The 18,916-nt window shown below is 40.4% G+C and overlaps 1 protein-coding gene across 1 annotated transcript in view; it reads left to right on the top strand.

Annotated features, from left to right (window-relative positions):
* SVEP1 (sushi, von Willebrand factor type A, EGF and pentraxin domain containing 1) overlaps window positions 1-18,916 on the top strand; it is a 476,820-nt gene that overhangs the window by 334,981 nt on the left and 122,923 nt on the right. Inside the window, exon 24 of the mRNA XM_089674706.1 lies at window positions 14,393-14,594. Coding sequence (XP_089530832.1) covers window positions 14,393-14,594 — 202 coding nt within the window. The remainder of the gene's footprint in view (window positions 1-14,392; window positions 14,595-18,916) is intronic.

Here is an 18,916-nt window from a genome sequence, read left to right as displayed (position 1 = left end):
ATATAGGGATTTTAAAGAATTTCAGGTTATGGTATAATTTTAAATAGTTACATTGGTCCAGCGTGAACCAATGTAACTACATATATACCATACCTGACTGATGCCCCTGGAAGTTGGAAATCCCTGTTGTAGACACCAAGGCCCCCTTCACACTGGCGGTCCGATCAGGTCCACCTATCAGTTTTTCTGGCGGACCCAATCAGACCACACATAGATCTCTCTGGATCGGCAGGTGTGATGTCAGAAACAGGAAGCAACAAGGATTTTGTTACTTCTTGTTTTGGCTCTTTGTTTACCTGGCCATTAGCGGCCAGTGAAGCAACCGATCAGACTGATCTGTGTCTGATCATGTGCATTGGGAGGTCAGAGGAGAGATTTGGGGTCTAATAGACCCCAGATCTCTCCCTAAAGAGGAACTGTCATGGCCCATGCTATCACAAGGGATGTTGTTCATCCTTGTAATAGAAATAAAGTTGATCAAAAATAAAGTTAAAGGTACAGTGTTAAAAAAACGTAAATAAAGAAATAAAATAGCAAAAAAAAAAATTAAAGTAACATAGGTCTCTTACGCATATGTAAATAGGGATCGCACCACACATTTGATGTACTGCCATGAGTAAGAGTGAGAGCAAACATTCTAGCACAAGACCTCCTGTGTAACTCCTGTGTAACTCTAAAATGGTAACTTGCAAAGGCTTTTAAAATATTGCCTATGGAGATTTTTAGGTACCATAATTTAGCGCCAAATGGTATACCATGGCTGGCATGGGACAAATTCAGATGGTGGGTGCCCTATTTTAGTCTTGCTGGTGGGGGGGGGCGCCCAATTTTACTCTTGCCTAGGGCAGCACAAAAACAAAATACGTCACTGGGCCCAATATTCCAGTGATCTCCACTTACTTCTGTGTCCCATGCTGAGCAGCCAGCCTGATGCATTGTGAACACAGGAGGTAGGTTGCTCAGCACAGATGCCATTCAGAGAAAGCTTTGCAATTTCTGAATGAATGCAAAGCATTCTCTGATTGGATGAAGTGAAGAGGTGGGAAATCGACATGGAGGTCTACTTCAGTGATGCTCCCAGGAGCATTGGCTAGATATGGTGTATACATACTGTAGTTACATTAGTCCAAGCTGGACCAATGAAACTATGTAAAAATATGCCATACCTCCAAATTATCATTACATTTAAAAGAGAAAATAAATAGAAGATAAGTCTTAAAGTGTTACCTGGGCCTATGTGCATGTCTTGTGAATAAACCTAGAAGATCTTTCATAGTATAGTCCCTAAGATATTAGATATCTTCTTACAAATCCTACTTACTTCTTATAAATCCTAAAGTACTTTTATTTGATGTATAGTGTATTATATAATGACCTCAAGCAAAAAGGATACCCTGGTCTTCCGAGGAAGAAAAAGGAGGGGGGGGGGGGGGGCAGTGTCTGCTCAGCGAGCTAACAGATCCTTCCTAGGGAGTTTAGCAGGAGGCCAATGCCTTTTATATACAAAACTGTATAATAGAGCTACTTCCATGAGTTTATTGGAAACATGGCTGAAGTATATATTTTTTTTGAGTTGTTCATTTACCAAAGTATTTGGTCAGCCAGTCATGAAATGCAGGCTCACCTGCAAGACTTTCTAACCAGGTCCCAGACCTCTCTGCACAGTATGCTATATACAGTATATAGGCGATCCACTTCAGCCACTGATGGAGCAGTTAAGAAGCAGTACTCTTATTCTTTGCTGCCTTTCTGTAAGCATTTTCACAGATAGCACTGAGCCTTGATTTCCTGAGAATACCGACTTTCCCCCTTCCAATATGAGTAATATTTAGAGATGAGCGAATCGAACCAGGCGAACCGGAATTCGAGTCGAATTTCAGGAAATATTCGATTCGCGGCGAAACCGAAATTTTGCCTACTTCGGGTGCGCGAATCGAACATTTCCCGATCAGCCGGCAAAAGTGTCCCTGCAGTGAGCTCCGCTATTTCTGACAGTTCTCTGACAGAAGGAACACATGTTTAGCGGTTGAAACATTGTATCTATTAGTTTACATTTAGGATACAGATGTTTGAACCACTGTTCATGTGAAGAAGCTGTGAGAGAACTGTCAGAAATAGAGGAACTCTGCACATACACTTTTTGCCGGCTTGGAATTATTCTTCTTTTCATCCTACTTCTTCTTCTTCTTCATCTTCATCCTCAGAAGAAGAGGATGAGGATGAAGAAGAAGAAGAAGAAGTAGGATGAAAAGAAGAATAATTCCAAGCCGGCAAAAAGTGTATGTGCAGAGTTCCTCTATTTCTGACAGTTCTCTCACAGCTTCTTCACATGTACAGCGGTTGAAACATCTGTATCCTAAATGGAAACTAATAGATACAATTAGTAAACTAATTTGTATCTATTAGTTTCCATTTAGGATACAGATGTTTCAACCGCTGTACATGTGAAGAAGCTGTGAGAGAACTGTCAGAAATAGAGGAACTCTGCACATACACTTTTTGCCGGCTTGGAATTATTCTTCTTTTCATCCTACTTCTTCTTCTTCTTCTTCATCCTCATCCTCATCCTCTTCTTCTGAGGATGAGGATGAGGATGAAGAAGAAGAAGAAGCAGTAGGATGAAAATAAGAATAATTCCAAGCCGGCAAAAAGTGTATGTGCAGAGTTCCTCTATTCTGCAGATACACTTAGAGGAGCTCTGCACATACACTTAGAGGAGCTCTGCACATACACTTTTTGCCGGCTTGGAATTATTCTTATTTTCATCCTACTTCTTCTTCTTCTTCTTCTTCTTTATCCTCATCCTCAGAAGAAGAAGAAGAGGATGAAGAAGAAGAAGAAGAAGTAGGATGAAAATAAGAATAATTGCAAGCCGGCAAAAAGTGTATGTGCAGAGTTCCTCTATTCTGCAGATACACTTAGAGGAGCTCTGCACATACACTTTTTGCCGGCTTGGAATTAATCTTATTTTCATCCTACTTCTTCTTCTTCTTCTTCTTCTTCATCCTCATCCTCATCCTCAGAAGAAGAAGAAGAGGATGAGGATGAGGATGAAGAAGAAGAAGAAGAAGAAGTAGGATGAAAATAAGAATAATTCCAAGCCGGCAAAAAGTGTATGTGCAGAGCTCCTCTAAGTGTATCTGCAGAGCTCCTCTAAGTGTATCTGCAGAATAGAGGAACTCTGCACATACACTTTTTGCCGGAAACCGCTGTATGGAGGGAATGTCATGGAACTGTCAGAAATAGACTATTAATGACAGTTCTGGGACTGTCCTTCCATACAGCGGTTGAAACATTGTATGTATTTGTTTCCATAAATGGATCCATTTATGGAAACAAATACATACAATGTTTCAACCGCTGTATGGAAGGACAGTCCCAGAACTGTCATAAATAGTCTATTTCTGACAGTTCTATGACATTCCCTCCATACAGCGGTTGAAACAGCTGTATGGAGTGAATGTCCCAGAACTGTCAGAAATAGACTATTTATGACAGTTCTGGGACATTCACTCCATACAGCGGTTGAAACATTGTATCTATTTTTTTCCATAAATGACATTCTGCAGATACACTTAGAGGAGCGCTGCAGATACACTTTTTGCCGGCTTGGAATTATTCTTATTTTCATCCTACTTCTTCTTTTTCTTCTTATGAGGATGAAGAAGAAGAAGTAGGATGAAAATAAGATTAATTCCAAGCCGGCAAAAAGTGTATCTGCAGCGCTCCTCTAAGTGTATTTGCAGAATGTCATTTATGGAAAAAAATAGATACAATGTTTCAACCGCTGTATGGAAGGACAGTCCCAGAACTGTCATAAATAGTCTATTTCCGACAGTTCTGGGACATTCACTCCATACAGCTGTTTCAACCGCTGTATGGAGGGAATGTCATAGAACTGTCAGAAATAGACTATTAATGACAGTTCTGGGACTGTCCTTCCATACAGCGGTTGAAACATTGTATGTATTTGTTTCCATAAATGGATCCATTTATGGAAACAAATACATACAATGTTTCAACCGCTGTATGGAAGGACAGTCCCAGAACTGTCATTAATAGTCTATTTCTGACAGTTCTGGGACATTCACTCCATACAGCTGTTTCAACCGCTGTATGGAGGGAATGTCATAGAACTGTCAGAAATAGACTATTAATGACAGTTCTGGGACTGTCCTTCCATAGAGCGGTTGAAACATTGTATCTATTTGTTTCCATAAATGGATCCATTTATGGAAACAAATAGATACAATGTTTCAACCGCTCTATGGAAGGACAGTCCCAGAACTGTCATTAATAGTCTATTTCTGACAGTTCTATGACATTCCCTCCATACAGCGGTTGAAACAGCTGTATGGAGTGAATGTCCCAGAACTGTCAGAAATAGACTATTTATGACAGTTCTGGGACATTCACTCCATACAGCGGTTGAAACATTGTATCTATTTTTTTCCATAAATGACATTCTGCAGATACACTTAGAGGAGCGCTGCAGATACACTTTTTGCCGGCTTGGAATTATTCTTATTTTCATCCTACTTCTTCTTTTTCTTCTTATGAGGATGAGGATGAAGAAGAAGAAGTAGGATGAAAATAAGATTAATTCCAAGCCGGCAAAAAGTGTATCTGCAGCGCTCCTCTAAGTGTATTTGCAGAATGTCATTTATGGAAAAAAATAGATACAATGTTTCAACCGCTGTATGGAAGGACAGTCCCAGAACTGTCATAAATAGTCTATTTCCGACAGTTCTGGGACATTCACTCCATACAGCTGTTTCAACCGCTGTATGGAGGGAATGTCATAGAACTGTCAGAAATAGACTATTAATGACAGTTCTGGGACTGTCCTTCCATACAGCGGTTGAAACATTGTATGTATTTGTTTCCATAAATGGATCCATTTATGGAAACAAATACATACAATGTTTCAACCGCTCTATGGAAGGACAGTCCCAGAACTGTCATTAATAGTCTATTTCTGACAGTTCTATGACATTCCCTCCATACAGCGGTTGAAACAGCTGTATGGAGTGAATGTCCCAGAACTGTCAGAAATAGACTATTTATGACAGTTCTGGGACATTCACTCCATACAGCGGTTGAAACATTGTATCTATTTTTTTCCATAAATGACATTCTGCAGATACACTAAGAGGAGCGCTGCAGATACACTTTTTGCCGGCTTGGAATTATTCTTATTTTCATCCTACTTCTTCTTTTTCTTCTTATGAGGATGAGGATGAAGAAGAAGAAGTAGGATGAAAATAAGATTAATTCCAAGCCGGCAAAAAGTGTATCTGCAGCGCTCCTCTAAGTGTATTTGCAGAATGTCATTTATGGAAAAAAATAGATACAATGTTTCAACCGCTGTATGGAAGGACAGTCCCAGAACTGTCATAAATAGTCTATTTCTGACAGTTCTGGGACATTCACTCCATACAGCTGTTTCAACCGCTGTATGGAGGGAATGTCATAGAACTGTCAGAAATAGACTATTAATGACAGTTCTGGGACTGTCCTTCCATACAGCGGTTGAAACATTGTATCTATTTGTTTCCATAAATGGATCCATTTATGGAAACAAATACATACAATGTTTCAACCGCTGCATGGAAGGACAGTCCCAGAACTGTCATTAATAGTCTATTTCTGACAGTTCCATGACATTCCCTCCATACAGCGGTTGAAACAGCTGTATGGAGTGAATGTCCCAGAACTGTCAGAAATAGACAGAAACTGTCACAGAACTGTCCTTCTTCTCATCCTTCTCCTTCTTCTCATCCTTCTTCTCATCCTTCTTCTCATCCTTCTCCTTCTTCTCATCCTTCTCCTTCTCCTTCTTCTCATCCTTCTCCTTCTCCTTCTTCTCATCCTTCTCCTTCTTCTCATCCTTCTCCTTCTCCTTCTTCTCATCCTTCTCCTTCTCCTTCTTCTCATCCTTCTCCTTCTCCTTCTTCTCATCCTTCTCCTTCTCCTTCTTCTCATCCTTCTCCTTCTTCTCATCCTTCTCCTTCTCCTTCTTCTCATCCTTCTCCTTCTCCTTCTTCTCATCCTTCTCCTTCTCCTTCTTCTCATCCTTCTCCTTCTCCTTCTTCTCATCCTTCTCCTTCTCCATCTTCTCATCCTTCTCCTTTTCCTTCTTCTCATCCTTCTCCTTCTGCTTTTCCTTCTCCTTCTCCTTCTCCTTCTTCTCATCCTTCTCCTTCTTCTCATCCTTCTCCTTCTTCTCATCCTTCTCCTTCTCCTTCTTCTCATCCTTCTCCTTCTTCTCATCCTTCTCCTTCTTCTCATCCTTCTCCTTCTTCTCATCCTTCTCCTTCTCCTCATCCTTCTCCTTCTTCTCATCCTTCTCCTTCTCCTTCTTCTCATCCTTCTCCTTCTCCTTCTTCTCATCCTTCTCCTTCTCCATCTTCTCATCCTTCTCCTTCTCCTTCTTCTCATCCTTCTCCTTCTTCTCATCCTTCTCCTTCTCCTTCTTCTCATCCTTCTCCTTCTTCTCATCCTTCTCCTTCTCCTCATCCTTCTCCTTCTCCTTCTTCTCATCCTTCTCCTTCTCCTTCTTCTCATCCTTCTCCTTCTCCTTCTTCTCATCCTTCTCCTTCTTCTCATCCTTCTCCTTCTCCTTCTCCTTCTCTTTCCTCATCTCCAAGGGCATTTAAATTAAAGGTACAGTGTTCTGCACTAATTTAAAGGCTCTCTGAAGCCTAGAAACCCTTTTTATAAGTCATCTTCGTAGCGAAGAAATTCGCATCGAATCGAATTTCACACTGGAATTCGCCGAATCAGCCGAATCGAATTTTTGAGAAATTCGCTCATCTCTAGTAATATTGTATAGGCTTTGATAGTTACTGTATATGTAACTGCAGTAAATGATTTCTCCAGTGATTATTTTGTTTTGCCAAATCCCTTGTTTTTTTATGTCAGAAGCTCTGTTATGCAAAATCTGAAATGTTTGCATATGTTTGCATATTGTTTCTTCTACGTTGCAGGCAATCATCTCTGAATGCATAGGGCCCTAAGCTCAAGTACCACTTTGTGCACCATTCAGCCCTGTCCAGCCATAATCTGCCATAGACTTTGTCAAGCTAAAGGCAGTGGGGCTGGATACTGCGCCTGTCCCTCCCAAAGGGACACCAGGAGGGACACACAGCAGCTAGATGCCCCCATGTGCTAGGGGCCTTGGTCGCGTAAAGGACTTGCATTGCACTATACACTGTCCAGCAACAGTACATTTACCTTTACTTTATTTTGTTCCTTGAAAGTTTACAGAGCAGGTTCCCTCACTGGCTCTTCTACCCAGATATAGACATGGTCATTACAATCCAGTTATATCTTCTGCTACATTTTCAGTAACAAAAATAAAGCATTACTAAACCCACAACAGTAAAATCAGTCTATGTATGCAGTAAAGCATGCTTGTTATACTCACTGTGGAACCTAAGGTGTTAATCCTTTGCATTATGTAAAAAGGCTGTTCTTATTTGCCCCTCCTCTTGTTGAAATGACCACCTGATACAGACTGAATCCGTAGTTACATGCACTTGCTCAGTTTGGTGTGTTATGCTAGAGAGCTTTTTTTTTCTTGTGAGAGTGCATGTGATCAGCGCAGGGCCAATTAGAACAGAGGGTCAAGGGTTTCACATCCTCCTAGAGCAGAAAGAAAACTCCTCCTACAAGCTTTAACCAGTGCTCTGCTGAAGTCACAAGACTGTTCTAACTGCTGATGAGAAAAGGTATTTAGCAGTTTATATTTACTAAAATAATTGCATTTTCATATTGTGTGTACTGTGGGAGCCCAGATATAGTGAATACATGGTCCTGGGTTTAGTAACACTTTAAGTAAATAAATTGAGAATCTAGTGACAAAAGTGAGACTGAAGGGTGGTAACCGATAGACAAGCCCAACCTTGTATTTTAAACATAGACATGAATTGTGCTCAGAAGCTGTACCATCAAAGTGACTGCTTACTAAGTAATGTATAAGAGTAAAGCCCTGTACATACAGGAATTAGCCGGTACAGTAGAAACCGGCCGACTTTCATGCACAAAAAAAAAAAAACAGACAATCATTCGTCCGCTATTCTCATCGTTTGTACATCGACTTCTGTACAGCAATTTGTAAATATTTTCCATTCAGCCTACTGGGTTGAATGAAAAAAAAAAAGTTATAGTGATTACCAGGCTTAACACTCACAGTTATTTATTACCTCTTCTTATCTGCCATTCTTTCCACCTGTGCCTCTTTTTGGTTGTGTTCACAAATATCAGAAACAAATTAAATATAACTCTTACCTGCTCTGTGCAATGATACTGCACAGAAACATTGTTTTTGTCCTATTCTAGTATTGGCCTCTGGTACTGGTAAGCTTCTCTCCCTCCTTCAGGTGCTTCCTGTAGCAAGCAGAGTTGCAAGAAGGCACCCGCATGTACACACTCCTGTCAGGTCCCGTGTGTCCATAAAAATAAAAAATTCTATTCAAAATACTGTATGTATTCTTATAGTGAAACTTTACCCATAACAAATTGCCTCAAGCATTTTCCACCCCCTTCTCTCTTTCTTTCACCCCCCCTCACCCCCTCCTATCTCTCTCAGCCCCTCTCTCTCTATCACCCCCCTCCCTCTCACCCCCTTCTCTCTTTCATTTCTCTTTCTCACCACCCCTCACTTTCTCTCAGCCCCCCCTCTCTCTCACCTCATCTCTCACCCCCCTCACCCCCTTCTCTCTTTCGCACCCCTCTCTCTCTCACCCCCCTCTCTTTTTCTTTAACCCCCCTCCATGGCAAGGGGGGGGGGTAGAGGACATGGGTGTGGGGGGGAGGGTGGTGTGAAGGGGGGTATATATTTATTTTTGTAGTTTTATTTTGCATAAAACATTTAATGAGACCATTTACAAGGGCATGTTTAGAGGTGGAATTAGGGGCAAGGAAGAGTAGGGGTTGGGTGGAGCAACTGGTGGCAAGTAACTCTTAAGACCTGGCTAGCAGCTCAGGACTTGAAATTTTGAGCCTTGACTAAAAGAGTGACTACATTCATTCCCCATGGTCCCCACTGTATGTAGGAACATAGCCACCCTTCTCTTGACTTGACACAAGGATGGTACAAGCCGAATTGGTCTCCATAGGTTAGAGATGCTGCTACTGGCTGGACCATGTGGGTACCATATCCCTCCGTGCTTCCAACTCAGTGACTGTGGTGCCATCACTATGACAGAAGGCACCGGATGGAATGATGGCATCACTGGACGTGCATGTGACGTCAACTCATTTCGCTGCGTGATAGCGTAGCTTTGTCTGAACCAAACTGTCATAGTGACGGCACCCCAGTCACTAAGTTGGAAGCACGGAGGGACATGGTACCCACATGATCCAGCCAGTAGCAGCAAGTCCAACCCATGGAGACCAATTCGGCTTGTACCATCGATCTGAGCCAGCATTTACTCCACTCCATGACCCGGAGTGACATCAGTATGAGTGGAGTGGCAGTGTAATGGCGGTAATGTATGAGTCGCATTCTGCTGTGTTATACCTATTTGGAGACACTGGGACTCTCTTTCTCCTTTTCACAACATAGGTCCATGTGACCTGAAGGGACATGGAGCCAAAAGTTAAGTGTCAACAGCATTTCTTATATTCTTGGAACCACGCTCTCCACAATACATCTATCTTCAATAACTTTAATTGCTGCATTCTTGTCTCAACCTCCATGCTACTCAATGTACCTTACTTGAGCTCTCTACATGCCAATTATGGCTTTCATTATCTGCCAAATGATAACCGGGGATATCTGTCCACTTAGAGGCCTGCCAACTCTTTGAATGGGACCTAACCCTTTACTAATTATCTGTTTACTTATATGCTTCACTGACTCATACAGAGCCCGGCCCATAATGGAAATTGTTTTATGCTACTCCATGTTTATTGAGCCTATGAGTTAATGTGCATTCATGGTTTAGGTCCTCATGGGAACCCAGACTCATATATAAGGGGTACCTTGATCTGTATATGTTACACTATTCGGCAGCATATTGCCGCTTTTATATGACTATTAATAAGCGTCCGGACATGGATATTTTTATTCACTTTTGAATGTTATGTCTGTATTGTGCATTCATGTTGTTTACACAAATTGAACTCACAATGTAAGTTGTCTAAGTCCACGCTGAAATTTCACTCCAAAACAAAGCAATAATATTAATAAAATTGATGTTTTAAGACACTAGGTGTCAAGGATTGATTTTTTTAGAATCTCCAGTTTATATGATATCTGCCACCATAGTAACTACTTTTTGTGCAGCTTTCTTTTCATGTATGTTGTGACATGTCAAGAATTTATTCATGCAGGCTTGTTAAGTTACTGAAAGTTCCACTTTAATGCTTAATGCCTCTGTATCCGGCATCCTCTTTGTCCTACCTAATCTCTGTAGTCTAGACTGATTATGTAGGTTATCTTTGCTGTAATATAAAAAGTATGCTTTGGCCTCACATTACCTCTTGCTGTAGGATAATGTGTGTATGTTTCAGCTTAAGCCCAAGATACCCTGCTAATTCCAATGTTAACCAGATCACCTTGGTGAATATTTTAATACCTTAACCATTGAAAATGTACATTTTATTTGTGAGATAATCCGTCTTTTTACAAAAGTACTGTAGCATGCATGTATACAGGGTAAATTATATGACTTTTGGAAAACAATCATAAAAGTTTCTTACTGTACTATTAAAGGTATAAAAAAAGAAAACACATGATAACATCCTGTAGATATAACCAGCTTCCACATTCTGTCTTAGGCACCTGCAGAGCAAGAGCAGTAAATGCCAATTTTCTCAGCATCATGGCTCACTGCAAATGTCTATTGTCTGCTCTCAGCATTAATCCTCAATAACAGACAAAATAGCTGTTATGATCCAACAGCATCCCTGCTTGAAGGTTACTTATTCCAAGATATTACATGAATCAAGTGACCTTGGATTGAATTAAGTAGTGTTTATGTGCAGTTTATGACCAGAGCAAATAAAACATTGATTAGTGTTATAGCATTTGAAATATACAGCCTGGTGGACTCATTTATAACGTACCAATTTATGCCAGCAATAACACTTGCCAGAACAGATAGTATGACCTGAAGCTTCTGTATATGTCTAATGCAGAACATTTCTCAGGAGACTAAGAAAAACAACTTGTATGCACATCTGATAACCGTGGAGAAGGTACAGTATAACTCATACAAATGATGGCTACTATGTAACAGTTGTGAGTGGTGCAAATTTGTGTATTGTGGTGCTTACAGGATAATGTTGTCAGTTGAAAATCCACACCAGGACACCACGCCACCTTCACTGTTTAACTGACTAAACCTGTTTTTGAAAATTTCACAATATTTATATTTTCTATGTTTTGTGATATGGAGCCTGTTGTATCACTTCAGTTCTATGTGATAATTATATTTCATAAGATTGCTTTCACATTTTTGCATGATTGATCATTAACAAATCATTTTGGAAGCATTTGTTTGTAGATCATTAGTCATATTGCATGCAAGCTCAGCATTCATTTTAAACAGATGCCTGCATGCAATATGTTCAGTGCTGTCCATAAATCTAAAGGCACTACAGAGAGTTTTTAAAAATTACCAAAAAAAAATAGTGAGTAGACGAGCTTACAGCCCCACTTCAAGTCAGACAGCACATACCCTGCCGGTATATAAAAAGTGGGAGCCTGCATCCTGATACTAATCCAGAAGCATGGGTGTTCAGAGGAGATGGATGCCGCTCATACCAGCCTAATCGATTGAGAAATGTGTGATGACTTCGGCCACCGCTCCAGCCATGCCCCTTACACATTTCGCCCCTCCCACTGGGGTTTGGTCACAGAGGGTTTTTGTCATCAATTCCATATGTAGGTTGGAACACAGTAACTAAATGAAACAAAAACAGTTGTGTAGGAGACTTAATACTGGATGAAGAACAGCCAAACTCTGCTACTAAGGGAAGGTTGTGGAAAACAGTATCATGTTACAGGTCATACACCATGGAAAGACTGAGCACAGCAACAAGACAATAGGTAGGAAGATTGCATCAGCAAGGTCTCTCCCAGGCAAAGGTTTCAAAGCAAACTGGGGTTTCAAGATGTGCTGTTCAAGCTCATTGGAAAAATCACAAAGCAAATGGACATAGTTGAGGACCGAAGACACGGTGGTCAGCCAAGGAAGCAATGCCGCAGATGAAAGACACATCATGCTTACTTCCCTTTGACATTGGAAGATGTCCAGCAGTGCCATCAGCACAGAACTGGCAGAAACCTGTGGGACCCAGGTACCCAACTAATGTCCAGAGAAGTCTGGCTAAAAGTGATCTTCATGGAAGAATTGCAGCCAATAAGTCATACCTCAAATAAGGAAACAAGGTTAAGTGACTTAACTATGCAGGAAAACATTGGAACTGGAGTGCAGAAAAATGGTAGAAGGTCCTCTGGACTGAAGTCCAAATTTGAAATATTTGGCTGTAGTAGAAGGCAGTGTATTCAATTGCTTGGTAAATTGGTAAATCACATGGCAGCAACTCAATGCATTTAGGTATCTAGATGTGGTGAAGACGACTTGCTGAAGTTCAAACCAAGCATCGGAATGGGGAAGAAAGGGAATTTAAGTGACTTTGAACATGACATGGTTGCTGGTGCCAGATGGGCTGGTCTGAGCATTTCAAAAACTTCTGATCTACTGTTATTTTCATGCACAACCATCTCTAGAGTTTACAGAGAATGGTCCGAAAAAGAGAAAATATCTGGTGAGCGGCGGTTGTGTGGATGAAAATGCCTTGTTAATATTAGTGGAGAATGGGCAGACTAGTTTAAGATGATAGAAATGCAACAGTAAGTCAAATAACCACTTGTTACAACCAAGGTATTCAGAATACTGTGTCTGAATGCACACGTCAAACCTTGAAGCAGATGTTCTTCAGTAGCAGAAGACCACACCATGTGCCACTCCAGTCAGCTAAGAACAGGAAATGGAGGCTATAATTCATACAGGCTCACCAAAAATGAACAATAGAAGATTGAAAAAATGTTACTTGGTCTGATGAGTCTCGATTTCAGCTGCGACATTCAGATGGTAGGGTCAGAATTTGGAGTAAACAACATGAAAGCATGCTTGTATCAACAGATCAGGGTGATGGGCCCCTTAATACCAATTCAGTATTGTTTTAAAGCCACGGCCTTCCTGCGTATTGTTGCTGACCATGTCTATCCCTTTATGACTACAGTGTGCCTATCTTTAGATGTTTACTTTCAGCAGCATAATGCACCATGTCACAAAGTTCAAATCATCTCAAACTGATTTCTTGAACATGACAATGAGTTCACTGTACTCAAACGGCCTCCACAGTCAGCAGATCTCAATCCAATAGAGCACCTTTGGGATGTGGTGGAATGGGAGATTCACATCATGGTTGTGCAGTCATTAATTCTGCAGCAACTGGGTAATGCTATGTAAATATGGACCAAACTCTCTGAGGAATGTTTCCAACACCTTGTTGAATCTATGCCACAGAGAATTAAGGAAGTTCTGAAGGCAAAAGGGGGTCCAACCCGGTATGAGGAAGGTGTACCTAATAAAGTGGCTGGTGCAGAGCATCAATGCATTACCTGTGCTCTTTTACCAAGAACATTTAAATGGATAATTTCTCTTGGTTTCTATGTTGACTGCAAGTGGACTGTTCTGCTACAGTTCAGCTATTCATGATAGCTAGATGGAAAATTATGACAGAAATTGATGTTTGCTGTGGGTGTACCCATTCTGGTGTCCATTACTAAGATGATCTCAAACTCCAGACTTTGTCTCTGCATGTTGTCATCCTTAGACACCCCCCACCACAATCCTCTGTATTCTCCAAGGGGCAAGTGTGTAAGATCTTATATGCAACACATGTACTTTAGTTTGCACTCTGTACCACCATTTTTTTCTTTTGGGAGAATGGCAGCTCAGATGAGCAAGAAAAAATATTTACCATATTGTTTGTTCTAAAGCCAAATGTTTTTATTTGAGTTTTGGTTAGAGTTTAAAAGGGTTAGAACCCCTGTCATGTTTTTATTATATGTGTCGTAGGTGGTGAGATTTGCCCTTTCTACTTTATCTGGGACCGTTATCTCTGATACAGAAATCAATGCAGAACCCAAAATTGTACAGCTTTGAATTGAAAGAGAGAAATTTTGAGTTGCAAATCTATTCAAATTCATAACAAATGCTTCAGAAAGATGATAAAAATAACATGGCATAAATATTTACAACACGTGGAATGTAAAAAGAGTCTAGTCTAGTGATATGGTGTTTTTAGTTCATTTTAAATAAATTCATTCTTTAGTAGTCTTACTTAAGCATGCTTTTCCTTTTTCCAGGTACACGTTGTGAAATAGAAATAGATGAGTGTTTGTCAAAGCCTTGCTTAAACAATGGAGAATGCCGAGACCTGAAAGGAGATTTCCAGTGTGTTTGTCCTCCTGGGTATGCAGGCAAAGTGTGTGAGCAGAACATTGATGAGTGCCAAAGTGGTCCTTGCAAGAATGGAGCCACCTGCACTGATGGAATTGACAGCTACAGGTGATGACTGTTTGTCACTGATTACTTTGACTGTTGGAGAACTGAGGCCTTGTTCACACCATGGTGCAGAGACCTGAGTTTTTCTGCATGAGTTCCACAACGGCACAAAAAAAATGTTCTCTTTGGGGTTGATTTATTAAAGGCAAATAGGCTGTGCACTAAAAGTGCAGTGCAAGTGCAGTTGCTCTAAACCTGAGGGGAACATGCAAGGAAAATAAAAAAAATGCATTTTTGTATGCACATGATTGGATGAAAGAAATCAGCAGAGCTTCGCCTCATTTCAGAGCATCCCCTTAGATCTAGCGCAACTGCACTTGCAGTGCACAGTATATTTACCTTTAGTAAATTAACCTCCCTGTGTCCTGTTCAAACCACTGGTATCATGTGTGGATTTTTTTTTTTAAACAGGAATCTGCAACGTGTATAAAACTCATTGCAGCACGACTGAAAACTGATGTAAACTGATGTCTCTGCAAGTGAAATCTGTGCGTCACTTATGGTTGAATGGTCAATGAATGAGGCCTGAGTCTTACTGTAAAATGCATTCTGAAATCCATCCACTTTCTGTACCTTATGCACTAAATACAATTCAGCCCAGTATTTACCTCACAACATAGCAGAAAGTACATTTATCATAAATGTTTAGAAGAAATATAAATACTTTAGAAAGGTACATTAATCACTCACTTTTCAGTATGCCAACTTTTTACATGCCTCCCATGTAGACCCTGCAGTCTTTGAAATGTAATCACAGCAGCGAGGTTTTTGCCATCCTAGGGTTGTAAACTAAATTGCAACATTTAGTGTATTTTTAAAAAATAATACATTGTTTTATATTTTTGGCCGATGACCAGCTGTGGCGATTATGAATTTTTTCAACCCTAAATTGTTTTTTGCTTGTCACTGGGTGAGATTCTGAGCTATTGCTGACTTTAGTTACTTCAATTTGAACTCCTTTGGGATTGTCAAAAGGGTACTTTAAAGCTCTGCACTTTGGAACTTAGACAAAATCTACCCTTAAAGTGGGGCCCCCATGCACTGCAAGGGTTAAAGGCTTGTTTAGTCTTGGGGTTCAGGGATAACCTGTATTACTTACTCTATCACTCAGTCTGTCAGGCTCCAACACTGTTCTCTTTTTACTGAAGCTTCATCACATGTAGTGCAAGGCTATCAATCCTATATTGCATGTGGGGGGGCGACCGTGCGACCGTGGCCTGAAGTGCCTTAGAGAGCCAGCAGCACTGGAATGGTCACATGGAGGGAACCTGCTGAAGCTAGCAATAAAGTATGTATTACATCTTATCCCTGCACCCCTAGACTAAATGAGCATTTAAGATTTTGTCAAATTCCCAGAGTTCAGCTTTAAATGGAGCATTCACATCTCGGGAAAATATGTTGAACCTGGATCTCATGCAAGGAAGCATCAGCGTTTACAAGATCACAGCCTTGTGTTGGAGGCTGTTTGCAGCACCTGCGGCTCCCTTGGCACAGGAAAGCACCAGGAACTTTGCACCAGGCATATAAATTGCCTAGAAATCTCCATATGTATGAACCCTTTCAGTGGTATTAAACCCCAAAACAAAAATGTGTTTAGTTTACTTATTAATACTTATCCAGCTTGCTTATTCTAGGATGGTGGCTGCATCAATTTTCTTCTCTTACCTTTATTGTCACCTGGTGATCCAGCCAGTAAAGTCTATTATTTTTCACCTTACTTTAACAGACCAAGCTGTCTAAATAAGGTAACAGTTAGGGGGTTAAGACAAATCATTTTTCACTGACAGGGATGCTTACAATGATCAGCTTTTATTCATATACAGTATGCAAAACCTTTATCCCAAAAGGAAAAAAAAGCTTGCTGTAACTATTTGTAAACGTTTAGCTGGGATTCAGCTTCAAATCCTTAGTCAAGTCCATCTAAATATACTAGCACATCTAACCACACACACACACACTCACTTAAAATGCAGCTGTTCAAAGGTGTCTGCTTTACTACTTCATCCAGAGCGGAAGCACTCTAGTGCAGGAAGTGTGCCTAAAAAAAACAAATGAATGCAGCCACCACATCTAATGATTGGTAAACTGCAATATATTCTATGTTACATTTTTGGTTTAATAATGTTTTAATGTTTCATAGCAAAATGTAGGTGCATCCTACATCAAGAAAGAAAGGGAGCACCCCAGGGGCGGACCGACCATTTGGAAACTCGGGCAATGCCCGAGGGCCCGGGGTCAGTAGGGGGCCCCATGAGATGCCCCTGGTACCTTTTTCATAGGCTTTTTTGAGTTTGGGCAAGGACACAGGGGCCCCATGATCCCCTATTGCCCGGGGGCCCCATGAGTTGTCAGTCCACCCCTGGAGCACACCATTGGCATCACCAGCGTCAGCAAATTTTTCAGCCATACAATCCATGTTGCAAGTCCCTGCCTAGAGACTGCCCCTCTAATGCATTTCACCCTTACTAGCCTAATGCTTTTCACCCTTACTGGCTTAATCATAGAGTTCTACGACTTGAAGCATGGTTTGTATGCTGGAATAAATCCACCAAAACTGGTGATGTCATCAGTGTGTGTCCTTTTTTCCTTGAATTATATTCACATGGAACATGGACAGGCTCCAGAGACCAGCAGTAGATGTGCTGATAGTGGTCAGCTTGGAGTAGTCGGTTAGTAAGCAATATTTTGACTGTAAGTGCATCCTAATTCAGCTATACCTAATATATTCTTTCAAAATGGGTTGACTATTTACTTTGCACCTGATATAGTCAGTTGCTTATGATTTTCATTTTGAAGAACAATAATAGTTTCAATTTCTACTATGATGAGTTAAAGGTAACCAAATCAAGGTCATGTAAAACTGCATATTTCAAGTTTATTCCTTGTCGGACTTGTGTTTGTGGTTATTATCAAAGTCCCAGATGTCTTCACACCTGCAGGAGATTTTCAGTTACAATGACAGCTATGCAGAGGACATGAACACAAATTAAAAATGTAAAGCACCCTAAATAGAATATGCAATTTGCTGAGAAAAATGTGGTGATAGCTTTTAACCATTCAATTAAAGTATTTACAGTTTTGTTGATACAGTTTTCATTTACTTGTTGAATATTGATTATCTTAGTGAACATTTTAGTATCAATTACTGTTTAGCTGTACATAGACTTTCCAACCTTAGAAATGTCTCCCCCTCTCTTTCTGGTGAATTATGTATATCATTCACATTTTCGGATTTTGTGGATATTTTAGTTTTAATAAGCTAACTATTAAAGCAATCATGTGGAATAACATAAATGTTATAAATGTTTAAAAATAGGCAGTTCTGGTTATCTTTAGGGATGAGCCAGTGAACTGGCCTGGGTTGTATTCACAAGAGCAAATCAGATTTTGTCGATATTACAGTTGTTCATGCTAACTATTAAAGCTAATCTATGGAGAAAAAGAAAAGTTAAAACTCTTTTTCTTACCCTGAAAAATTCCCCCTCCCCAAACTCTGGTTCTCTGTATTGATGTGGGAATTTTCCTGCGAATTGTCCCTTGAGGGACACATACCAATGCAAAACAGAGTTTTTAAAAATACCATTCAGCAGGGAGTGGAACTTTAAATAAGGCTTAAGGGAAACATAAAAAAATACAAAATTCTTTTAAAACAATACTTAGAGGATGTCGAAGTAGTGAACGTAAGTGGTGCTTCTGTAGGACGTACTCCAGCAAAATAATAACAGGTGTTTCTACTCCGGCCTCTTTGTAAATAAAGTGGGCACATGGTCAGTGATGTCAGCCAGTGGAGAGATGTCATTTGTTGCAAAAGCCCAGCAGGGAGGATCGTTGAATGCCATGTTTGTGTCAACTGGTCATTGGGGCACCATTCAGAATGATTAGCAGGCACTATAGAAAAAAGAATTTTATAACACAAAAGGTCCCATGATGTAAATACAATGTCACTCATGTTGTTCAGTGGTGTAGATTATTTTCAATCATGATGAACAGCAATCCACTGACACAATTATTTATTTATTTCAGGTACTTATATAGCAGTGTCAATTTTTGTACAGCACTTTACATATATATTGTACATTTACATCAGTCTCTAACCCTCAAAGAGTGTACAATCTAAGGTCCCTAACTCACATTCATACATACACATACTAGGGCCAATTTAGACAGGAGCCAATTAACCTACCAGCATGTCTTTGGAGTGTGGGAGGCACAGGGAGAACATGCAAACTCCAGGCAGGAGGTGCCATGGCTGGGATTCAAACCAATGACCCTAGTACTGCCTAGAAGTGCTAACCATTTAGCCACTGTTCTCACCTCGTGAACAC

The sequence above is a fragment of the Staurois parvus genome, unplaced genomic scaffold (assembly GCF_062004578.1).
Source record: "Staurois parvus isolate SC_StPar_1 unplaced genomic scaffold, SC_StPar_1.0 ptg000012l, whole genome shotgun sequence".
Lineage (NCBI taxonomy): Eukaryota > Metazoa > Chordata > Amphibia > Anura > Ranidae > Staurois > Staurois parvus.
This window is presented reverse-complemented; position numbering and strand designations above follow the sequence as displayed.